Genomic DNA, 19,570 nt, shown 5'->3' on the forward strand with positions numbered 1-19,570 from the left:
GGAAGGCAGCTATACGATTCCCATAGTTGCAAGCGATCTGCGGTCTTTTCTACTCCGAGCATTTTTTTTTTTCATTTATGCATGAAGGAAATTTTTGTTACTTAGCTTCATGATTCCTTATTCACGACGGGGAGTGGATTTTTGTGCGGTTAGTGTCGAGCCGCGAGCACGAATCATTGGGCGGGAAAGAAAAGAAGATAAAGTGTCAGAACTCAAGGACAGTTTTTGCGTGACGGTTTAGTTTCAGCGTTGCTCGTTTCTGCCATGGATTGGCGTAAGTACTCTGCCTATTGAAAACAAAGAGCCTCATTTACAGGCAGCGCACTGTTTTTAAGGAGGGGTTGCCTCCAAACTCCTAACGAGTATTACGAACCTGCTTGGGGCAACAGTTTAACATGCACGAGTAGGTAACGTCAGGATCAGTGATAACATTTCTTTAAGCGCCTATGCGCGGTGCTTATATTGACATCACTACCATTTTTGCGCTCCGTCGAAAAGCGTTGTTGCTAATGTTTGTATACACTTAGCACCGAAAAATTTTTGCGTATCGGATTCATGAAAGATCCGCAGCCTCGCGCACCCTCAGGAATCTTCCTTGATTGGTGTAGTCGCACAAATAGCATCTGAGTAGCTACCATTTGCAGCGTCCTTTCCCAAGAGGCATGACTATTTGCATTTTCGACAAATATTTCGTACCACAAACTTTTAGAGCCGATAATACGTCAACGCTCGTTTATAGCCTTATTTATGCCTACGTTTTGAGATTTGTTCGTCCTGTTTGCCAGTGGTTTCGTCACATGCAACTGTCTAGCAGGCTGTTCTTTCAATCATGAAGTTATGAGGCAGTTCAGGATAGTCACAACTCTGACGCTACCATGGCGAAATGCAGCGAGTGTGCAGTACTTCTCGTGTTATTAATAAGAAAGCGTTACATAATCCATTAGCACAAAGGCCTCCGTCGCCGCCCATCGCACGAAATTCCTCAGTGACGTCAACATGCTCTCGCATGACGTCATCAGTAGCGTAGAAGATAGTGACGTCTACGACCAAGAAGGAAAATAAGATTTCTTCCGATCACGCAGCCCGTAGGCCACAACAGCGCGTTTACTTTTTGGCGCATAAAGGTGAACCTAGTGTATGCGTTTTATTATAACTGTATGCTAATGTATTGGTGTTTCATTAGAAATTAGGGAATCTTATATTGAACCTCACAACAGAGCTCACGATGACACAATGATTTCGCATTCAAAGCACGTAAGATTTCTTAACTGCCCTCCGTTATTTTATGTTCCAATTCAGAATTTGAAAGAAATTGCGGAGGGCACTTAAGACTGCTTATGTGCTTTGAATGCGAAAGCATTGTGTCATCGTGAGCTCTGTTGTGAGGTTCAATATAACATTCCTTCCTTTATAATGACACTCATATGCATTAGCATACAGTTATAAGAAAACGCATAGACTAGGTTCACCTTTATTCGCCAAAAAGTAAACGCGGTGTTGTGGCCTACGGCCTGCGTGATCACCTCGCGATCTGAATGTCCTTGATGGAATTCCCCGCGCCTTCGGAAGAAATTTTATTTTTTCATATTTGCTGTCAATGTCAGTATCTCTTTGCCCACTGCTGATGTCGTTCGTCACTGAGTAATTTCGTGCCATGGACGGCGACGGACGGCGGCTTTTGTGCGAATCGGACATACAGTGATTTCGCATTAATATACACATGACATACTTGGAGAAACTCAAACTTTATGACGCTTTAATAATGTAGTACGCATAGCTTTTCGCTTCAAGCACCATAACAGTGGGGCACAGCGTTGTTTAGAGCCTGTCGCCACATAAAAGTTTCCAACAAGCTCTCTCTGGGCGACCCTGTGTTGGTCGCCTGCCTGTTGTGTGCACATGGCGCAAGCATGGTGGAGGCGATAGCGCGATCTCTGTGCAGTTGTTCGTAGCAATTAAAAATCAGGTGTTTTGACACCTGCGTAGGCCGTTGGAACGGTCTGTAGAGTTACATCAACGTTCATCCAATTAATCTATTTAGGTGGAGCAATTGCCGAGAGACCACTGAAAGCTATTCCCGCCTGTACATAAACACCACTGTTAAGAACGAAGACGCAGCCGGAGTGCAACCGTTTATTTCGACGACAACCATGCGACTACAGACACAAAGAGAGTTTTCTTCCGTGTATGTATAACAGTCAAATAACGATCGCGGCTTCCGACGCAGACACGCGGTCGAGTCACGCGCATGGAGTAGTAACAAGCACTAACTCCGGCGGTAGCTTCACGAATACAGGAACCTTGGCTGCACGAATCAATTTTATCTCCTCGCCGCGTGGCCTGTGCTGGCCTCGCAACACTTCACAGTAAAATAATAGTGCGTATACAACAACCACCACCGCCATCACCCCCTTTAAGTGGCAGATATGCCTGCACCATTATGCCCTAATAATCACATTTTGATTGTGTGGGTCAGCGTGATCTTTCTGCATCCCTTTTCTGTTGATATCTTTACACAAGAGGACCTTTTATTTATAACTAAGATATGGGCAGTTTTGATTCTTGCCTGTCTGCGACGTACCGATGATCTTTCGTTTGATAATGCAACTCGAAGCCTCAGCCATAAATGTCTTTATTAGCACTTCCTGTTAGCATCCTTAGTAGCAAACATCCGAATGCGCCAGCCTCTCCTAGGCGCGAGGCGACGCCAAGACGTGCATCTCGTAGCGAGGGGACGCCTCCTAATGCATCCGGCTTCAAAGGACGCTCAGCGAAATCCCAGCGCCCGGCCACAGCCTTGAGCGGGCCACCGGGAAGACAGCTGATGCAACCGTCACCGGGGGCATTTGATCACATTGTGATGCGCTTGGGGAAAGCAGGGCATAGTGCAGGGAAGTCGCAGGTTACGGTGCTATGCAAGGCCTCAAAGTTCGTGTCTGTTACCGGATTCTGCGACGGTGTAATTATGTCTATAGGTTATTTTCTTAACTTTGTCGTGGACATGTTTGCCCTCTTCCTCACCGCTTCTCCACCGGCCACAGAGGCTGAATGCGCCACGCCGTGTGTATACACAGGCATTCGTGCTGGAGCGGACTTGATAAGCATCTACAGTTTATTATTACAGCGGGACCTGTTTCTGGGAGGCCATCCAACGGGGACACACGCGTACTTCGTGAAGCAGGTTCATAGCGCGCCTGCTAGGTAGCGCTGTGCGCAATATGGTTTCGCGGCGCACTCAAGCGAAGGATCTAGTGTCGCTCAAGACTTCTTTATTTCGACTTTCAATAGTCGTGTACAACCGCTGCTGCAACATGGTCAACATTTCATCGCGTACGTACTTTGCATGCGCCACGACAGGAGAGGCTGCCGTCGTTTCGCTGGCAGTCACCACAGAGCACTCGGGGTTCGAGTTGCGCGAGCGCAGCTATGAATGGATATGCGATAGCGATCTGATTTCTTTTCGGTTTGCACTGCGAAACATGAAGTGTTTAATAGTCGATTAAATTCGTGCGATATCATCGGACATGCTGTACCGGCTCGGCGTCAGGCTGCGTCTCGTCACCTACAACTACAACAAACTGTTCGGTAGGCTGGATGTGATCGTTTAGTGCTTGTGATACATTACTGTAGAGTAATAATATCAGGCCGAGCCTCAAACTGCACATAATCGAAAATTGCATCACACGCATAGCACTCCACACAGGTGCCACTTTGTTTCGCGCTTCACGCAGCAATTGTAATTAAAGACGTTGGAAGTAATAATAATTCTTATTATTGTCATTACTATTATTTTCCTGCTGTAGTTGTCGTCATCGTTGTAACGTTAGAAACTTCTTCATAGCTTGTTCCTTGCCATGCTTCTCATATTTGACATTTTTTGCTTATTCGCTTATTTCAGATGGCATCTCGCTTCGCTTCTATCCCGCCGGAGATGAGTCCGAGTTGTAAGCATTCAGAGTTTCATATGACGTACAGCTGTTTTACTAAAATCCTGTGATATTCGAAGGCTGGCCACCGCCTGTCAACGAGTAACAATTGAAAGTATTGGCTTTTAAGCTACTCTGCATCTAGGTGAAAGACGTCATGCCCATGCAATCAGCTTCCTCCCTCAAAGAATGGCTATATACGTAAAATGCTTATTTTAATATATCTTTAATTTAATTACAATTTAGCCCAATCAAAAATTACTAACAAATTAAAGAACCAGCCTTTAATTGTTTATTTAACGTCAGTCTTCCTACTACTATCTTTATATTCTATATTCTGCACTTCAATATCGCGCATCAATAGGCGACAGCGCTTTCTCAGTGAGGAGTATATAGACATTAAAAGTATCAATAAGAGCTAGTTTTTCATTCATGTACATCACTCCTATATATGCGCGGGCAGCCCACTTTTTTCTGTTTTTATTTTTTTCCTGAGAAAGTTGCACAAGTCACTTTTAATAACTTGGATCATAACGGACAGTAGGTATTTCAAACTTCGGCGCAGGTATGCTATCTCACAGATAAAGTAGGTAACTGTCAGGGATTACAGCAGAGAAATGTCGTGCGTCTACTGAGGCACCCTCGAGTGTGCTTGCTTTCCCACATCCCTGCCGTAGCCATTTGTTCAGCAGCCGTTAGCTGTGTCCTAGACTTCAAAACTGGCGTATTCGAAACGTATTAGGGGTGGCTGCTCAGACGCGGATTATGTTCTGAAAATTGAACAGATTATCTTCCTATAAACTGCTTGGTTAACGCGTTAAAGCGACCTGTATTTGCTGTCGCTGGATCCTCCAAAGGTGTGTGCAGCCATGATGTAACACAGGATTCTGAAAAAATGAAAAAAAAAAAGTTTTGTGCTGCGGACGGAACACATAGTTGTGGACAGTCGTACTGCTAGTCCCAGTTCTGATTCTTTCGGGCAAATCAGCCCAAATTCCTAGAGGCGTAATGTAGAGGCTTTTTCAGGTAGCCAAGAGGTCTCCTCTATCTTGGACAACAGCTCTTTCATGACGCACGTCCAATTCATTTTTGACATTATTGCAAAGAAGGCAACCTAGAAAAATAGTCTTGTGTCACGTGCGATCATATGCATTTCTCGCATTGTCGCAGTACTACTCATGTGAACGAACACCCTACAAAAAAAAATATTTTCCCCTGGAAATGCTAAGCAGCTTGACCTTAATCTCCAAGTTTCATGAACTGTGCCGTCTGTGATGAATGCAGAATAACACAATCAATAGAGAATCATGTCGCTTTTGCGAACAGCAAGAAGGAAAGGAAAAGAAAGGAATAAAGTACACGCTTGAGATTCGCTTGCCCATGAAATAAATCCGCCCGAAAAGATAGTTGAAGGGCACTTGCGTGCTGCAGCTAACGGCCACCACCGCGCACCTTCGAGATTGACGCTAATGGTTTGGAGAGTGGCTCGATCGCAGTGCACCGTTGTAGCTTATGGCTCGGATTCGGGAAACGAGGCCCCTAACTTAGAAAAATGATCGCAGTGCTAAATGAGCGGGGACGCAGACAGGGCACGAATACGAACAGGACGAGCCCTGCACAGAGCCCAGTGTAGAAGAAATGCTATGCAAAAGCACAGATGTTTGTACAGCTTTCGCATGCATTTCTTCTACACTGACCTCTGTGCAGCGCTCGCATTATCGTGTCTGTAGGCTGTCGGCGTCCCAGTTTATTTCGCGCTGCGAACATTTCTAACCCGGATTCACATAATATTACCCTAAGATCTGTCATTTTGCTAAGTCCCTAACTTCAGCACTCCTGTTGAAAAAGAAAGGTGAAAACGTTTCAGGCGCTATACAGCGACGGAAATTGTTCCGTTTTTCATTGTCCGCAGAGCCGTAGGTATATTTCCTTTCGTAACCCACAGATGGCGCGACCAGTATCGCAAAGAGGCTGTGAAGAGAACGGTTTGAACAGTTTTATTGAAAAAAGAAGTACAGGTAAGAAGTACATAAATTAATTATTACAGAATGAGGTCCCAAAGTGGAAACTGTCAAGAGGACCTCCTGATATAATTGTATATATGAAGCAAGATAAACATATGGCAGATAGCAGCTACATAGCGGAAAATAGGTGCGGTGGAAATTAATAATCAAAACAAACAGTTTAATCATGCTAAATTTTAAAAACACATTTTACAAACACAAAAAGAGAACATAGTACAAGCACTCAAGCAATAAAGTCTTACACAATAATTACAGGGTTAATTGGCGTGGCAATTGAAGGCAAATAAGCAGTACATAGTTATTTTAAGTTTTGATGGAATTGTGCTTCGGTACGGAATGATTTGATGATTGCGGGTAACGAGTTCCAGATAGTGATTGCTGAAGATAAAGCCGACTATTTGCCATAATTAGTTTTGACTTCCAGAATCAGGAGTTTATGTTGTTCTGCGAATCTAGTATTATTGACGTTAGACAAGCAGAAAGCTGTAAAGATAGGGACAGTAGTGCTATTGCGACGGGCGCGATAAATCAATAAACCTAGTTTCAGTTGGAGTGAACAAAGGAGAGGTAAGATATTGAGCCTGCTGTAAAAGGGAGCACTGTATGTGGTGTATGAGCTGAATGTCGTTTTTCTAAAAGATTGATTTTGAAGATGACATAAAGAAGAAAGACGGCTATAATACGTGTTACCCCACGATGATAAACAGTAATTGAGGTGGCTATGAATGAATGCATAATAAAGTGAGCGAAGAATGCGTTGTTGAAAATAATAACGCGTTCTAATTAGTATACATATACCAAGTGCAACTTTTTTGCAAATAGAGTTAGTGTGAAAGTTAAATTTTAAATGTGAATCGAGCGTCACACCAAGAAAAGAGCCAAAATCTATCGTGTCGAACAGAAATCACTTTCCCTTAGCTTTTACTTTTCTTTCACGCTAATAACGTTACTAGAGGGTCATACTCCAGCGGCAGAAAATGCAGTCGCTCTCACTGACAGTACACGGGGTGAAAAGTAATTGCGGTTTATGTCGACCATTTGCACCGCAAGTGTTGCCAAGATAGAAATACAATTTCTTATTGCGAATATCTTAAAGGACTGCTGCAAAGGATATGCAAAAAGAAAATGTCCCAGTAACATAACAAAAAAACGCTGGCTTCTGGTAGGTATAGATTTTTTTTAAGTATTCTTTTTCTTCTTCGCATACTTGACACTCTAGTACATGCTTGAGAAAAAGGTCAGTTGGAACTCTTAGGCATTTTGACCGGTTTGTGCGCTCGATAACTCGTGCTTCTGCCACGTGCACAGTCGCGAGTAAAAAAGATAGCACGTGCCACCAAAGCGGCAGATAGCACCGCTCGGCGCTGTGGTCACGAACACGCCCATAACAAAAGTGCCGAGTGTGTTCGCAAAGCACGCCGCTGCGCCAGCCGCGCGGTGCGATATTCGCTGCTTCAGTGACGCCATTGTGCTAATCTTTTTTACTCGCGACTGCACGTCCCGTAACGTTCGGGAGTTCTTTGCTGAGAAAAATAGCCTCTTTTTCCTTCCCTTTTCTTTTGTTGGCAGGATCCGGGAGAAAGTGGAGCAATGTGTACTCATGATGGTGGTGGGCATGGTGTCCTTAGGAGGCAGCCTAGGCGTCCTGCTTATGTACATCGCTTACGCATCCCTGAGTGCGTAAACATGGTACCGCTGGCACCTGCTTTAACACCAGCTCTTAAAATCAATTCCCACTTGCGTCGCTTGGTATGACGCTTCGCGCTATGCCCGTTCCTCTTCTTTCACTCCCCGCGACCAATATCGAGACCGTCCCTACGAATGTGACGTGTGGCGATGAGTCAAAGCGCTAATCTTCCTAGCGCCTGTCAAGGAAAGACTCAGAGGGGCGCGGACTTTCGTAGAGAAAATCCAACGGCAGGCTGTTTGGCATATCTGCAGCGGTAAAGCTTATTTACTGCCATTCGCGGTCACGACAACTTACAGGTTAAAAGCAGAAACAAGGGTTAGGCGTTGCATCCGTAATACTGGCAAAGTACTTAAAATGCTATCTTACCGAACTGACGGGAGGGCTCTGGGTTTGGGTACGAAACGTTTCCTTGTGTACTAGGTACGAATTTTGTTAGAACATAAACGCACACTCAACTCGTACAGACCTCATGTGTTTTCCCGGCCTTCACAGAGGACAGACATTACCTGGTTCAATGAAGCTGATTTTACACTCACCTGCCATTTTACGGGGGTCTTTTAGTGAAGTACTTTGTGATTGTGCTGCAGAAGAGGGTGTAAAATGATATATTTGTCCCTCAACACCTCGGTTGTGTTAGGGCCCTTACTGCCCGCTATGTAGACTCCTTCCTTATTCATGCATGCTGGGTGGATCCGAATCGCTAGCGTACGCGGTGATCTGCAGTGGTTGGACATGCTGAAATTGACGCGCCTCTTTCTCTGCCTCCTCTTTACCACAGACGACAGCGGCAACTACATCGCCAGCATGCCTCGCAGCAACGCGAGCTTGTCGGTCCGGTCCATGGTGTGGCCTTGGCAGAGTGAGTCCAAGACTGGTTTCTTGAAAACTTCGTAGTCATTCGTTTTCTTTTGAAGCGAAAAGCTTCACTACAATAGCTAAAGCAGTCGTTGCGTAGGCCGGAGAATTACCTTGAACGACCGTCAGCCCAACGACGTTAGCCGTGTATGACCATATGTGGTACGGTTATGATGTCGAACCCTTGACCCCTGACCTTGACCCATGAACTTTAGTTGACCTTTGACATTGGGTGACCTTTAGGTTGATCTTTGACCTAGAGAACATCCTATGGGGCGATGTTAAGCCACGCGATGACATTCGATGGGAATGTCGTAAGACCATGTGATACCACGTCATAGCCACGTGGTCGTGTGGGTGTGTATATATATATATATATATATATATATATATATATATATATATATATATATATATATATATATATATATATATATATATTTATATATATATATATATTGTAATGGGACCGACAGGCGCAGCGCAGCGAAGAAGCGGACGAGTTCAAGCGGGACAACGAAGAAGCAGACGAAGTGCAGCTGGGTTTTTCGAACAACGCCTGTGAGTGTGCCCGTCGTGTCGCCGGACAACCAAGACCAACCGACCTGTGCTTCAAATAAACGCCTTGACACTTGGTGGAGGTGCCTCGGTTCCCGTCCCGGTCCTCATCCTGGAACTTCGAAGTGGAACGCTCCTCGTCTCCGCCACCATGCCGGAAGGTCCGAGTGAACCATCGCAGCCCCTCCCTGCCACCGTACTCTGTCACGGGGTGCAGCGCCAGCGTGACCCTTCTCCATTTAGTGGCACCGATGACCAAGACGTCGACGATTGGCTGGCCTCCTATGAGCGCATCAGCACTTACAATCGGTGGGACGATTCCGTGAAACTTAGCAACGTCCTATTCTATCTAACGGACGTTGCCAACCTATGGTTTCGCAACCATGAGGCCGACCTTCCCACCTGGTCGTCCTTTAAAACAAGCTTCGCCGACGTTTTCGGCCGCCCCGCCGTCCGGAAGCTTCGCGCCGAGCAACGTCTTCGTGCTCGATCTCAGCTCCCTTCCGAGACGTTCACAAGCTACATCGAGGACATCGTTGACCTGTGCAAGCGTGTCAACCCCTCCATGTCCGAAGGGGATAAAGTCAACCACATACTTAAAGGCATAGCCGATGACGCTTTCCAGATGCTGCTGGCGAAGAACCCCACCTCCGTCGCTACCGTCATCCAGCTGTGCCAAAGCTTCGACGAACTCCGCAAGCAACGCGCATCTACGCGGCAGTCTGGCGCGCCTGCGGGGGGTCTTGCTGGCTTGGCCCTTGGTGGCTCGTCTGCTGAGCAGTCCCTGTTCATGCAGCAGGTTAAAGATTTCATCCGCGAAGAGATCGCTCGCCAGCTTTCTCTGCTGCATCACATTCCCGACCCCGTCTGCCCTCCGCACGACCTGGCGCCATCTCTCACGCCCACTATCTGTCGTGTTATTCAGGAGCAGGTCGCTGCAGTTCTGCCATCCAGTCCCCCACCTCCTCCTGTGGCAGCGCCGCTCACCTATGCTGAAGCAGTCACCGGTACACGGCGCTCGCCCACCTCTGCCGCCTACCCTAGCAGCCCGGCCTTTTATGCTCCACCGCCGTCTATACCCCCGCCGCAGGTCCCGGTTCGTCGACCCCGCCGAAACCCTACGAATCCCTGGCGTACCGAGGACAATCGACCGATATGCTATTCCTGCGGTCTTCCGGGCCATGTCGCACGCTTTTGCCGTCAGCGATCTCCTCGTTCTGGCGATTTCATGCGCAATTTCCGCTACGATTCCGGGCCGCCCTTGCCTAATGTCTCTTCTGCCTCCTCTACACATCGCTCCCAGTACCCTACTCGTCGCTCGCCTTCCCCTCGTCGACGTTCCATTTCTCCGATGCTCCGCCGCCCGGACCCTCTCCCAGAGGAAAACTGACTGCCGCAGTTCAGGAGGCAAGAACTGCGTGTTTTGCCAACTTTTTAAGTCCTCCGTGTTCTCCTGCTAACGTGATTGAGGTGTCTGTTGAAGGCGTCCCCGTTCTCGCGCTCGTCGACACGGGTGCTGCAGTGTCAGTAATTAGTGATGCTCTTCGCCGCAAACTTCGTAAGGTGACAACGCCGCTGTCTGACTTTTCACTACGTACGGCCACCTCTCAGCGCATCCACCCCATCGCAGCCTGCACGGTCCGCGTTTCTATCAACGACGTCGCCTATACCATCGAGTTTGTTGTGCTGACCGCCTGCTCTCACGATGTAATCCTCGGCTGCGATTTCCTCTCGACCCACCGTGCAGTGATTGATTGTGCCCGTGCGGAACTTGAGCTTTCTCCCCTGTGTGATGTTTCGTTGTGTGACCTACCTGTGCGCTCCGCTAAGCTTCTTGTAGCTGCCGACACCGACATACCTCCCTCCTCTTCAGCCCTCGTTCCGCTCCGCCCCGACTCTTTCCTCAGCGGCCCTGTTCTTTTCACACCTACCGCAGCACCCACTCGCCATCAGCGCCTCCTCATTCCATTCGCCGTTGTCTCGATTTCCGATGGCCACTGCGCCATCTATGTCACCAACCGATTTTCTTACCCGTCGTTTGTTCTTCGCGGCGAATGCCTCGGCTCTATTGAAGAACTGGACCCTGCTTTTGCTTCCGAGTTCTCCGATACCCGTGCCTGCTCCCCAGTTACTGCCTTAGCCTGTTGTGCGACAGCGCCCGATCCGATTTCCATCGACGTCTTTCATCGTAACATCGCTCCCGATCTTCCATCCGCTTACCGTGACCAACTCTTGGAACTTCTCTGCCGCTTCCGCAACTCTTTCGACCTTTCCCAGCCCTCCTTGGGGCGCGCATTGGCCGTCTCTCACACAATTGACACTGGTACCCACGCTCCCTTGCGTCAGCGACCGTACCGAGTCTCGCCGAGCGAGCGCCGCGTCATCCGTGACAATGTTGACGACATGCTTCGGCGCGGCATAATACAGCCTTCTCACAGCCCTTGGGCCTCTCCTGTTGTCTTGGTGACGAAAAAAGATGGCTCCATCAGGTTCTGTGTGGACTACCGCCGTCTCAACAAGATCACACGCAAGGATGTTTATCCTCTACCCCGAATCGACGACGCACTGGATTGCTTGCAGGGAGCGGAGTATTTTTCATCCCTCGACTTACGCTCCGGTTACTGGCAGGTCCCGATGGCGGCGAACGACAGGCTGAAAACCGCTTTCGTCACCCCAGACGGCTTGTATGAGTTCAATGTGATGCCATTCGGCCTCTGCAATGCTCCAGCCACATTCGAAAGGATGATGGACACTATTCTCAGCGGCCTCAAATGGGAAACTTGTCTGTGTTACTTAGATGACATTGTCGTTTTTTCCAAAGATTTTCCTTCCCATCTGCACCGCCTTCAGCGCGTACTCACTAGCCTTACTGACGCCGGCCTCCAACTAAACTTGAAAAAATGTTACTTCGGTGCAACGCAGCTCACAATATTAGGCCATGTCATCTCCAAAGACGGCGTTCTTCCTGACCCTGCCAAACTTCGCGCCGTCGCTGACTTCCCCAAACCGACCACCTTAAAAGAACTTCGCAGTTTTATAGGCTTATGCTCATATTTTCGCCGCTTCATCCGAAATTTCGCCAGTATCATCGCCCCTTTAACGCAGCTTCTTGCCGGCAGCCCGAACCTTTCGTCTTGGTCCCCCGCCTGCGATACCGCGTTCAGCACTTTACGCCGCCTGCTGGTCTCTCCCCCCATCCTTCGCCATTTTGATCCCGCCTGTCCGACAGAAGTTCACACTGACGCGAGCGGTGTGGGCTTGGGCGCAGTTCTTGCCCAGCGAAAGCCTGGGTATCCGGAATACGTCGTCGCTTACGCCAGCCGCGCCCTCACCAAGGCGGAATCAAACTATTCTGTTACAGAAAAAGAATGTCTCGCCATCATTTGGGCAATTGCCAAGTTCCGCCCTTACATTTACGGCCGGCCCTTCTATGTCGTCACAGACCACCACGCCCTATGCTGGCTATCCTCCCTCAAAGATCCTTCTGGCCGACTCGCCCGCTGGGCTTTACGTCTCCAGGAGTTTGATATACACGTCATTTATCGCTCCGGCCGCAAGCACTCGGACGCCGACGCCCTTTCTCGTTCACCACTCCCATGCGAGTCAACCTCTGCCCTCGTCTGTGCCTACGAATTCTCTTCGTTCAACATCCCTGATATGCTCTCCGAACAATTGAAGGATCCTTGGATCACCTCGCTGCTAAACTTCCTGAACACTCCCTCGCCGCATCCTTCGACCCGGACCCTTCGACGCCAAGCCCACCACTTCGCCGTTCGTGATGGCCTCTTATACCGCCGTAATTACCTCCCCGACGGCCGGAAGTGGCTGTTGGTCATCCCTCGACACCTCCGTGCTACAATCTGTGCCTCTTTTCACTCCGCTCCACAATGCGGCCACGCCGGTGTACTGAAAACATATGTTCGCCTTCGTCAGCGATTCTACTGGCGAGGTATGTACCGCTACATACGTCAGTACATTCGGTCGTGCACCGCCTGCCAACGTCGCAAGAAACCTCCCCACCCCGCCGCCGCTCCTTTGCAGCCGTTACCTTGCCCTGGCCGTCCCTTTGACCGTGTCGGCATTGATCTTTGTGGCCCGCTTCCAACTACTTCGGCTAATAATCGGTGGATCATCGTTGCCGTTGACCATCTCACCCGTTACGTCGAAACGTCGGCTCTCAAATCTGCTACCGCAAACGATGTCGCTCACTTCATTCTACACAGTCTTGTTCTTCGTCACGGCGCCCCGAAAGAACTTCTAAGTGACCGCGGCCGTGTTTTTCTCTCGGACGCCGTCGAGGCCCTGCTCAAGCAATGCCAAATCGTTCATCGCTACACCAGCGCCTATCACCCCCAGACCAACGGCATGACTGAGCGGTTCAACCGCACTCTGAGTGACATGCTCGCAATGTACGTTGACACCGCCCACTCCAACTGGGATCACGTGCTCCCGTTCGTCACGTACGCGTATAACACAGCTACTCAGACAACAACGGGGTTTTCTCCTTTCTTCCTCTTATATGGCCGGGAGCCTACGTCCACCATGGACACCATCCTTCCTTATCACCCTGACCCTTCCGAGACCACCTTACTCTCCGAATCTCACCTGTATGCCGAAGAATGCCGGCAACTTGCCCGCTCTTTCACCACACAGCAACAATGGGATCAGAAGCACCGTCGGGATTCCCCGGACCCTCCAGCGTCATACCCATCTGGCGCCCTCGTTTGGCTCTGGGTGCCTTCCTCCACTCCCGGCCTCGCCACGAAACTACTGTCTCGCTTTCACGGACCTTACCGGGTTGTCCACCAAACTTCTCCGGTGACTTATATCGTTGAGCCGCTCGTTCCCTCTTCGGACCACCGTCGCCGGGGGCGCGAAACTGTGCACGTTGAGCGCCTCAAGCCTTACTATGACCCGCCCATCCTCTCCTCTCCGTAAGTCGCCAGGATGGCTCCTTTTTCGGAGGGAGAGTAATTGTAATGGGACCGACAGGCGCAGCGCAGCGAAGAAGCGGACGAGTTCAAGCGGGACAACGAAGAAGCAGACGAAGTGCAGCTGGGTTTTTCGAACAACGCCTGTGAGTGTGCCCGTCGTGTCGCCGGACAACCAAGACCAACCGACCTGTGCTTCAAATAAACGCCTTGACACTATATATATATATATATATATATATATATATATATATATATATATATATATATATATATATATATATATATATATATATATATATATATATATATATATATATATATATAGAACGGCTGTCGCGACCGTGTAGCGGAGCTGTCATGGACGAGTCTCAGACGCAAAGCAAGCGTGCTTGCTTTTGGCTGAATTCCAGGGTTAACCAAGTTAAGCCACAGCCAGTTTTTTTCATCTAAATAGCTCTGATTAAGTGACTGGAATAAAATTAGAGCTTCAGGGAATCTTTGCAGTAATTAGGCAAGACATAATATTTTATTCAGCTGTGATTGTTCAGCATAAACCTTTGCTTCAAGAAAGTGTCTTCAGAAGACAATCCCTATATTCGAGGGGACGTTCACACAAGACTGAAAGCCCGTTGAGCTCCCATGAATCTGTCGCAGTTCCGCACACGCTTCATCTCCTTCGTGCACACCTATTGACGTCCGCCATCGATCCTCGTTTCAAGATTGCACTGCGTCTCGGACAGATGCGAGTCTCCATCTGAGTGTTGCGGTACTTATTCAACTAGAACCGACAGAAACCAATAAATTTAAAAGAAATAAAGAGAAAGGCAATAGAGTGGAAAAAATTAAACGGGAGAAAACAAACAACGGCATTCATGAGAATTCAGAAAAACATAGGAACATAACGAGACATAGCGAACGCAGTACCATCAGAACATGAGCCTTGTCTCTGGCCGAAGTCATGAACCTTACGGAAGAAAAAAAAAACTAATATTCACGAGCAAATTCTGCGAACTGGGATGTTAAAGAAAAGCACGGATACAAAAAAGGCAGGTTAGGTCAGAGGACGGCATCAAAAGGTCTAGAGCGGTCGTGGAGAAGGTCAGTCTAGAGACTGCAGCGCTTGCTCGTTTCCGGTGGTGGCTCAGGCGGAGAGACGGACACCTCAATCGATTTGGCCGCGCGAGCACTGCGCATTTCTACGGCATGTTTGAGTATGAATGTCTGGAGAAAGCATGCGATGTATTTAACTTTACTACCTTACGAAGAAGGCAGCATTTTTTGCTGGCTACGCACTTCGAGTGCTATGGCCGCTTCCAAACGCTTTGTCACTCGTCATCGTCAGCTGTCACGGACTTCCTTCAGACGACAGAGCGCGCTCCAAGTACGATGTTACGGCACCGCTTGCGCCATAGCTGGCAACGTTCTAACAGAACGGCGCGCCCGTCCGAAATGAGGGGCCGTCTCTTGTTTCAGCCATCGGACACCTTGCGATTGATAGAACAGTAGATAGTTTTAGCAGAGCGTATTTGTGTCTCCGCTCCGCTCACGGTACCCGCTCAGCCTTACCTGAGCGTTGGCTGTAAAACAGCTTTTTAGCTAAGCGGAGGCAGACAGGCGAACTCCACGAAGAGCTCCCTGGGGATTAAAAGTTGAAGCAGACAATAAAAAAACAGCTTTTTTTTTCTGCCGCACTTCAAAGGAATATTTTTGCTCGTGAACATTTTCTAAAATGTGCAGTGAAAGACACGTTGTTTTTGGACATACGTTTGTTAATTTTCTTATTTCTGCGCATTTGCTTCCAAACGCAGAGGTTGTTGAATGGGTTTACCGGAACCATCTCGCGCAAAAGTCACAAATCTTCATCATCGCGCAACCTCTTTCTTCTAGGTTTGCGGCTAGAGACGCGTGTGCATTCTGCAGGGGTTGCGGCACATGCGACAGCATCTGTTGAACCGGCCACCATGTTGAACTATCAAGCAAGCGCGAGACCAGAAGGATTTGCGCGAGCCACGCTCGTCGCGCCGTTCCGAGCTCCGCTAGCACTGCGTACGAGCGGAGCGGAAGTGCCGGTTCGCTCGCGCGCTCCCGTCTGAGCGCTTGGCGCATGCGCAGTAGCGTTCCCGCTTGCCGGCTGAGCGGAGCGGAAGCGCAAATACGCTCTGCTAAAACTGTCTAGTAATATGCGACTAAGTTGATTGTGAGCGCGTTTTTTACGTGTTACACTCCTTCGTTAACAATGTTCGAACCTCTTCAGTCAATTTCTTAAAACCGAAACTCGTTGTAAAGCGAACGTCAAATGAAAAGTGAGGAGAACAACTGAAACGTGAAGACACAAAAAAGAAACAAAATATTGTCTGCCGGATAAGAAATACAAGCGCGGTTCGTTAACATTTAAAAAGAGCGCACATCATGCCTTCGGAGTAGAAATAAGGTGCGCTGATATTCAGTCTCTCTAAACTGTCTTGCAAGTGACTTTATTATGACGCACTGCAATAGCTGTTTGAGGCTATTGAGAACTCCGCGCATTCGCGCGATCCCTGAGGCTATAGTTATTGACGATGGTACGAAGGTCCACGCTGGAGCGTGCGATGCTCTGCCAGAAATTTCCCGAGGTTGGTCACCTGGCAACGACCGAAAGTAAGGCGTGGGCGCAACCAACGATTACCTGGATGCATTCGCTTTTTATAGACAATAAGTATCCTGGAATTATCTCCGGCAAGGGGCCAAGTTTGAGTTGTCTAAAGAGATGGCCACGAGGCGCTTAGGACATCGATGAGATAAAGATAGCTGAGGACAGCCCAGGTACCCCACGGGTTTATGCCTACCACTTGAAAAGAAGACGCACAGAACATGGAAATTTTGCTATTTCTGAGGAAGGCAAAACAGATTTGCGCTACTGCTGATAGTCGTAGACTCAAGCAAGCTCGCTCAAGTTCGCTTGATTGCTATGAAGCTTATACTTGACTGCTGAGTGCTGAGGGCTGAGTGCTTTCTAAGCTGTTGACGATGGTTGTACAGTCATTCCGCTTTTATTTTATCATGCCACTACACTTTTTACAATGAAGATTGCAGAACGGTGCGAAGGAAAAAAATATGCAGAGAGAGCGTTATCTTTTACTAAGAGAAACGCTTTATGCATGAAAAATGAACGCGGTATGGAGATATTGTTCAACGAGGTTCTTTGTCCCGGGTTAAAAGGTTATTAGTACGCAAGAAACAGTAATGTCTCTTGCCGAAATAATTATATTAGCATGTCTGGGGTGTACTACAATAAAATATCAAGGATAAGGAAGATGCAGTTAGGTTATAGCACCTCTAAATCTGAATACTGATGGCTTTGTTTGTCGATATGGGGAGCGTTAAGGCCCCGAAGGGACCTAGACTATGAGATACGCCGTACTGAAGGGCTCAGAAATAATATAGACCACCTACGAGGTTTTAGAGCGCGCTTACAACACACAGCACACTGGCTATTTCGCCTCCGTCGAAATTCGGCCGCCGCGGTCGGGATCGAACTCACAACTTAGGGATGAGGAGCCGAACTCCAACGCCACTAAGGCACTTTGGCGGGGTCTAAATCTTAATGCTTGTTAACTCTTATCATGATGTTTATGGTAGGCATTGTGTGGGCCTGTCAACACAGTGCCAACTTCCCTCCCCATTCCACCCCCACTAAAGAGGCTTGGGTGACCTTCTTCCTTGAGTGCTCGAGTGCGACGGCACAAGTTGCCCTCGCACGCCGGGCTCGCGAGGCGGCGTGATCTTGCGGCATCCAGTACTAGAAATGCGGACCAAGAAGATGTCGGCATTCACCATATGCGACGGCTTATCCTCTCTATAAGCTTAATAAGTGTTTGCTCTCTCTCTCTGTGCCAACAACTCAAATATATTGTTTCATCCTATCCTTATCCCATACATGATAATAGCATTTGACGACTCTTTATTCGGTCATTTCTTTGCTTGCTTTCCTCTGTCCTTCAATTTCATCTCGCACTTAATTTCGGCGCTGCTGTTAAAGTGTTATCGGTTGTGAAGGTTAGCAGTCTCCCGGCGGGCGCTTCTACCGTGCGTCCGCGCAATAAAGTTCAGTTGATGTTTAATGCGAAAATAAAGAACCTCGACATCCAACAGATAGCTGTAGTATCCTGCTTTGGACCTAGAACTCTCGGAAATTGTCGAAATTTGCTCGTCAAAATGGTGCAGGAGTGTCGCGAAGAGAAAACTTGTTCCCGCTTTTTCTGTGGTCAAACAGAATGCCCGGCGCCCAAGTTTTTCAAGTGCTCAGCGAAGCTGGACTCGTGGCGAGAGCCGGACGCGGAATCATGGTTCTTCCTCCAGACGCGCTTCGGGCCGGGCTGCTTCGAGTGGGACTCTGGAGCCCAGTGCCCCTGGCGGTCGCCCGCACACTTCGCAGACCTTGCTCTCTGCCGCCGCCATTGCCACCGCGGTGAGGTTCCGGCATTGTGCATCTGCACGTTGCACAGGATATCAGTCGCGAACTCTTCAAGCGATTTTAGTAGACACGCACTGATAGTCATTCAAACACATGAGCGCATCTGAAGTTGATTGGAAACAGTCGTTCGCGGAATAGGTATCGCCCCAAATGTGACGATCTATTCCGTGGCACTGTGCCCCTGCATTTTATAAGCATAGCCTGCGGTCCCGTGGCGGCAGCGATTGCGTGCAGCTATTGCAAGCATATCTTTACAGCGTGGTAATCACTAATAATCCCTGTTACTCGGAAAGCACTTTGGTGTGCGAGATTTCGGAGCACAGCACGGTGTGCACGCCTTATCTCATCAGACCTCGGGCTTGCTTCGCTTTCTGTATGCGTACCTTCTTGAACAGTGCACCTTTGTCAACTGCAGCACCACAGTTTACATTTTCCTTGCGACCTTTTCTCAAACGATTCTTTCGCTTTTCGTCGTCTTGATTTCAACAGTTCCTCCAGCGCGGCGCTGTTTGGAGCCCCTGGTACAGCTGCCGCCAGACAGCGAGTGCGCGCTGCCGGCGCCAAAGGATCGCCGGGCAGCCGCGCGTCTCTGGTGGTTCTACGACCCGCTTCGGCACCGCTGCCGGCGTTGGACGGACGTGTGCGTGTTCAGGGCCTTCCCTAGTTTCGAAGACTGCTTCAAGAGGTGCCTGGCGCACTAGCGCTGGATGAACTGCATAACTGCGACTGCACGTGCGTGGTGCGCGTCGCCGTCCACTGCCGGACGCATGCTTGCCGCTTGTCTTGACATTAGCGAATCTCATGCGAAAGCTTGGAGAAATTTCGATTTCTTTTGTTCATGCTAGCCCACATCGTCCTTCGACTTACTGCTGCACTTAAATAAAAAATGAATGCAAAGAAGCTAGCCAACCGCGATGTCCATGCTGTCTTTTTTTTAGTACCGCTTTCAGCTATAAGGAACCTGCGCTGTGCAGGTGGTGCTGTGATCGTTCACAGAGCAACCAAAACTTGATGCCCACAGCCTTCCTTGTGTTCCAGACGCTTTCTAGTCACGTGCTTCGAGGTGTGTTCGGGTAGGTGGCGTCGTGAAAGGACCCCGCTTTCTAATGAGGGTTCTTCTTCCGCTCAAT

General features: G+C 48.7%; 1 protein-coding gene across 1 annotated transcript; it reads left to right on the plus strand.

Moving 5' to 3' along the window:
* Nucleotides 1–187: 187 nt before the first annotated feature.
* Nucleotides 188–19,291, plus strand: LOC144094372 (uncharacterized). Its single transcript, XM_077628351.1, has 6 exons — nucleotides 188–274; nucleotides 3,899–3,944; nucleotides 7,520–7,626; nucleotides 8,419–8,499; nucleotides 18,240–18,434; nucleotides 18,930–19,291. The coding sequence occupies exons 1-6, from the start codon at nucleotides 265–267 to the stop codon at nucleotides 19,139–19,141; spliced, it is 651 nt and encodes a 216-aa protein (XP_077484477.1). The 5' UTR covers nucleotides 188–264; the 3' UTR covers nucleotides 19,142–19,291.
* Nucleotides 19,292–19,570: the final 279 nt, after the last annotated feature.

The sequence above is a fragment of the Amblyomma americanum genome, chromosome 1 (genome assembly GCF_052857255.1).
Source record: "Amblyomma americanum isolate KBUSLIRL-KWMA chromosome 1, ASM5285725v1, whole genome shotgun sequence".
Taxonomy (NCBI): Eukaryota; Metazoa; Arthropoda; class Arachnida; order Ixodida; family Ixodidae; genus Amblyomma; species Amblyomma americanum.

Coding starts and splice junctions, on each gene's coding strand:
- LOC144094372 (XM_077628351.1), top strand. Junction 7,627..8,418: donor CATCGCTTACGCATCCCTGA/GTGCGTAAACAT, acceptor TCTTTACCACAG/ACGACAGCGGCAACTACATC. Junction 18,435..18,929: donor CCGCCGCCATTGCCACCGCG/GTGAGGTTCCGG, acceptor TGATTTCAACAG/TTCCTCCAGCGCGGCGCTGT.